The sequence below is a fragment of the Hibiscus syriacus genome, unplaced genomic scaffold (assembly GCF_006381635.1).
Source record: "Hibiscus syriacus cultivar Baekdansim isolate YM2019G1 unplaced genomic scaffold, ASM638163v2 tig00110783_pilon, whole genome shotgun sequence".
Classification (NCBI taxonomy): Eukaryota; Viridiplantae; Streptophyta; class Magnoliopsida; order Malvales; family Malvaceae; genus Hibiscus; species Hibiscus syriacus.
In genome coordinates this window covers 1,688,013-1,693,825 of record NW_024062861.1, presented here as the reverse complement: position 1 = coordinate 1,693,825, position 5,813 = coordinate 1,688,013, and the positions used below count along the sequence as shown (strand labels likewise).

The window sequence follows — 5,813 nt, the reverse complement described above, 5'->3', positions numbered from 1 at the left end:
TAAATCGAAGATCAGGTAAGATGGTGTCCGATCCACCTAAATATTTTTAAAGTGATCGGTGGCGACTCCAATTCTCTTAATTTAAGTCGAAGCCCAATTCCGGAGCCCAACCGAAAGACGGTTCCGACACATGTTAATTTTTGAGTTGTCAAAGACAACTTCTAAATTTAATTAGATTCACACTAATATGACAGTCAAAGATAATTTTTGATGTTGTGGTCTCGAATATTTTAGATGACAATAACTAACAAAATTTTGGACATAATACGATCAATTTCAAAACATTTTTTTGATAGCTTAAAATTGACATGTTTGTCCACGTGCTTCTCAAATCGTACATTGTTTAGGTAGGTTTTTTTTTTTACAAGTATTTAAATATAACATTTTAAATATACACTAATTGTTTGATTAAAAATTGTGTTGTCATCGTCATGTTGGTACAAATACATGTCTTTGACATTTATCGTGCGTGTTTATGTTTTCTGAATATAATTTGTATAGTTTCCATTTTTTGACTAATCTTTTTATTTTCTCTCATTTTAAGTCGACTTTTAAAATTTATGTTCTACTTCTTTCATGTCAGCAAAAAAGTGTTTCTAAAAAGCGTTTTTTCACATAATCATTTATGACACAAAAGATGTCAATTCAAAATATAATTCGATAACGCATTTTGGAGTGATATTTGAATAAAAATACTGAATAATTTTATTTAATTAAATTAATCGATCTAATTAATTTGATTTAATTAATTAATCTATCATCGACAATTATTCCGGACTACTTCTTCATTGAACTTGGATTTTTCTTTCTTTCTTTTCTCAATCGTTGAACTTAAACAACCCTATAACCAGTAAATGAATCCTCAACCCTCTTTAGTTAATTTAGGGACTAACTTTGAAACCTCTATTTGAATCAAAAAGAAAAAAAAAGTTAAAATTTAAATTAATTTGAAAATTTATCGAATTAATATTTTAATTTAGGAGACTTTTTTTTGGCAACGATGGTGGTGAGTGGCAACCAATGGCAAGAGTCTGCGGTTGTATTAAGAGATTAAAATGATATTTCAATTTCAGAAATAAATTTAATATTCTATCTAAAGTCTAGGGGTCAAATTAAAAATTAGTTTCTTTTATTAACAAATCATGTCATCAAACTAACAATAATTAATGATACTGAGATCAAAATATAACAACCGATAATATAAATAAATAAAATGTAATAAATTGATAATAGAAATAGTCAAAACATAATTTTTCCAATTTAATAGAAAATGTACATTTTTAAAAGAATTACCAATCCGACAATTAACTCTAAATAAAATAAAGGTGGTTGAGTAATCTATAATCAAACTAATTAACCTAACTATGTAAAAAAACTAATTAACCTAAACTTTAAAAAATATTAAAGTGATTAAATAAGGCTTTAAGACAATAATAATGGTCAAGAAAGCCTTAATAATTAATTAGTGGATATTATATAATCTATTTTAAAAAATTGAAAGCTGAGGCAAAAACTTAGGGTTTAATTGATTTTTAGAATATATATATATGTAACTTTCATATTTATTAGTTTATTATTTTTTTACAAAAATAAATTTAAAACCAATTTTTTTAACAATTGATAAATTGATTTCATTAATAATAATAATAGAAATAATCATAATTACAACACACCCTAACGAGAAAAATAGAAAAAATAATCCCAAAAAGCCCATACAAAAATAAAAAATTAAACTAAAAATTACGAAGAAAAAGAAAATATTTCATTAATAACCTTTATAAAAGTTCGTTATCTCTGTTAAACGAAACATTTTAGTAAGTGATAAATGAGTGGTGAGTCAACCAAACCTTTATAAAGGAGAGCATTTGTACGAGTATCAAAGCTACCATAAACGTATGTAAAAATGAACCAAGATCCATAAAAATTATGCCACAAGAAGAGAAAGAGCACGTACCACTAGAGCATAAAAATATGTCACAAACACATAAATTTTTATTTAAAATTAAAAAATTTTAAAAAATAAAATAAATAGTATGAAAAAATAAGATAACTAATACTCAATAAATTAATAAAATTTTAAATTAAATATAAGTGATATAGAAAATATCAAAAAAAAAATTGAAAAAAATCTGAGATATTTTTACAGGGTGTGTCGCTCTCTTTTTGTTGGATATTTTGATCTGCAATGTCCCACCACAATAGGAAGAAAATATCTCAAACCCAGATTTTTTTTATCAACTCAAAACACAGAATCCAAGCTTAAAAGACTTGAAATTTATCGAATCTGCAAAGCCATCCGTCTTTCAGGAAAACCCAAAATGGAAAACGAAGCAGCAAGACGCAGAATCAGCAACATTGCAGCCCATTTTTCACCCAATGACGACATTTTATCTGTTGCTCACCTTCTCCCCATGGTAAAACTCTTTTTTCTTCTCCATCTCTTTCCCCCAGATAATATTGCAGAAAACTCATCGTCAGTTTCTCTTTGCTGATATTTACTGGAAAAAGCTTATTTGGGTTGTAGCTATTTACTGCTTTTCGCTCATTTTAGCTCTTCATATACAAGAAATTAACCTTGGTTGTATTTTTGTTCAACTATTCAAGTAATTATATAAAAGGGAAAACTACTCATAGCTTAACTATGGAGTTTGTATCGATATGATCATCGTAATTTCAATTTTATGACCACATAACTATTTAAGTGTAGGCGTAGCTGACGTGGCCCTTTGACTCGCCGTTAGTCAATAACATCCGTATTAGCTACTCCGCTTGTTTTGTATAGTTAGATGGCTACATTGAAATCATTTAAATAGTTTTGTGGTCGTATTGCTAAAATTGAAAGTATAATGGCCTCATAGTTAATTGGTCATTTGAGTAGTTTACTCTTATATAAATTGTTGAACTATTGATGGTAATGTCTGAGAGTGTTGCTGAATTACTAGTAAAATCACTCTTAAATGGTGAAATTCAGCATTAAGCATGTTGATTTCTTATTCATGTTTTCCTGGATTTTGCATCACAGAACTGCAGTGGGAGTTTGAACTATGTGGTCCGTAGATGTGATAATAGAATGCATTTTGCACGTCAAGGGTCAGCATATCAAGCTTGTTTCATGAGACAAGTTTCAAGAGCAGAGGTACTTACCTTCGTGGACGGATATGTTAGGGGATGAATTTATAAAATTTTAGGAACGAAAACAGATTATCAATATAAAATACAATCAAAATACCTCAATTATATGAGAATTTGAAATTTTCAGGGAGCGATCGTCCCGCCAGCCCCATCTGTCCATCCTTGCTTACCTTTGCAATCAGACATAAACTTTTGATTCTATAGTTTAGCAGTAACTGATTGAACAATTCTATGATGGTTTGCCCTAGAGAACTGCTCCTCAGCCTGCTGCACCCTCCAAATCCTCTTGCTCTCCGAGTTCCGGTGCTTCTGAAGGACCATTGTTTTCTAGACCTAAGATGATGGATCCGAACTTCTCGAATTTGGCTGCAAACCAACCTTTGAGTCTAGATTGGAGATTATCCATGCCTGACCCTCCTATGTTTGCTAGACCAAATAAAAGTACAAATGAAGAGATGCCGTTGCAATCTATGGAGAAAACATGTTGGCCCAGATCTAATGGTAACTAATTTTGGTCTCTGAACAGGATGATCTTGATGTAGTTGTTTGACTTGTTTCTATATATTTTCCCTTTAACTTGTTGATTTGAGTATATAATTCTTAATGCCAAGTTTTGCAGGGAGCCGATAATTCAATTTCACTTTTTGTATTTTCAATGGTGAATAAGAATCTGGTTTCGTTTTTATATTTGATGCAGGCACTGAATGGTCCCCCAGGATGGATGTTGCAGAATCCGGACGCGATTATGTGATCATGGTTGAAATTCCGGGTGTCGGCATCAGTGATATTAGAGTGGAGGTTGATGACCACAAGTAAGACTAATACGCTCTTAGACTATTCTGAGGTCTTTCAGTTTTATGTGACTGGTGAACGCTCTAGCCATTGTGATAAGAAACATTGTTTTCCTGACAGATTAACGGTGACCGGTGAACGCTCTAGCCGTTGTTGGAAAGTAGCATCTGATAGCTTGAATGACTCGACCGCTGAGTATCACAAGAGGGAGATATTGCAAGGGCCTTATAAGGTTGTGTGGCCACTTCCTGCTAACGCGAACAGGGACAGCGTCTCGGCTGAGTTTCTGTAAGTGCTAGGCATCGTATATCTTGATTGCTTCTCAAGTACAGGCTTCTTCTTCGAATGTACCATCTAACATTTCTTCCTACGAGTTATGGCATGTTTGAGTCTGCTGAAATTTTAATTCCGGAAGATACTGATGCGGATGGCTTCGTTGCTTCTTCTGATGCAGGGACGGAATCTTACGTGTCGTTATTCCTAAACTTTGAGATCAAACTGGTCACATACGTGGAGACGATCGAACACCTTACAGATTTTACACCAGTATATGTACTATATTGATATGAATGGAGCTAGCCATTAATGCTCGATGCCTACTTATATGATCCATCTGTTGTTATTAAATTGTTGGTAAGGATTTTGTTACTCAAAGATGTGCAGCAAGCAAGGTTTTACAGAATAAAGCATCAGCATTATGAGCTATCATTAACATCTAAATATTCTACGACTGTTATGTTCATCAGAATCTCTGTATATGCAGGGATGAATGTAATATTTTATGCTATGTAATATTTTATGCTATGGGGGCGAATTTATAAAATTTTAAGGGACGAAAATAAATTATCAATTAAAAATATATGGAAATAAAATTTTAATATATGATAATTTAAAATTTCAAGGGATGATTATTCTTATTGCTCTCTCAATCCACCCATATCTATATAAACGTGTTATGCATATGTATCTATGGTAAAAATACATTGGATTGTTTTACAATTATGCTGAATTGGTGGTTGGATGATGTATTATGGCAATATATACATCCCTCGAGATTATACGATCGAAAATACATGTATAAAATAGATTATGATAACTTATATAATTAAATTTTAACATGTTGAATTAGATATGATAGTCGTTTGAGACGATAAGATCAGATTTTATTATATCTTAATCAACATATTAATGTTCAACTCGGATTATCGTTAATTTTTTAACATAAAATGACGAGTTTTGAATACAATGAATAGTCAAACGATTATTTTGTAACTTTTAATAATTAAGAGATTCAACAAAATAACTTTTTATAATTAAGGAATTATTTTATAAATTTTAATTGTCAGATGATTCAACAAAACAATATCTTATAATCAGTGAATTATTTGTGTCATTCATCTAATAAATAACTCAACTCATAAAATAACTTTCCATCGAGTTCTATTTATAACATCTATGTAACGCTTCTTAGAGGATGATTTAATACAAAGTTGCAACATGCAAAGGTTGCATATAAGGATGTTTTTTTTTTTTTTTTGAACATACATATAAGGATGTTCGGACGTTTAATATAGTTAATTGACCGAATTCAATTGTTCAAAATCAAAATTCATTAATTGTTAATTGAATCAATTTCTTTTTAATTTTTTTAAATGAACCAAAGAAAATTCGGTTAACTTGGAATACGAGTAGCAGCACATCACATACGTAGCGCCTGAGGAATGTCCCATCGTCCTTCTTGCTAATCAAAATTCAAAAATTAAACTCAAAAGCGGGAAAAGGCACTCACGACCTTCAATTATTTTATATATAAGCTTACAATCTTCCCCCAAAATTGGGATTTTAGAGATACAATACCTTTTCATTTCCCAGAGAACCCAGAGAAGAAA

General features: G+C 30.9%; 1 protein-coding gene across 1 annotated transcript; it reads left to right on the top strand.

Annotated features, from left to right (window-relative positions):
• The first annotated feature begins 2,195 nt into the window (after positions 1-2,195).
• On the top strand, positions 2,196-4,581 carry LOC120140182. Its single transcript, XM_039155197.1, has 6 exons — positions 2,196-2,414; positions 3,023-3,136; positions 3,381-3,633; positions 3,830-3,944; positions 4,045-4,212; positions 4,379-4,581. Exons 1-6 carry the CDS (start codon positions 2,319-2,321, stop codon positions 4,413-4,415), a joined length of 783 nt encoding a protein of 260 aa, XP_039011128.1. The 5' UTR covers positions 2,196-2,318; the 3' UTR covers positions 4,416-4,581.
• Positions 4,582-5,813: the final 1,232 nt, after the last annotated feature.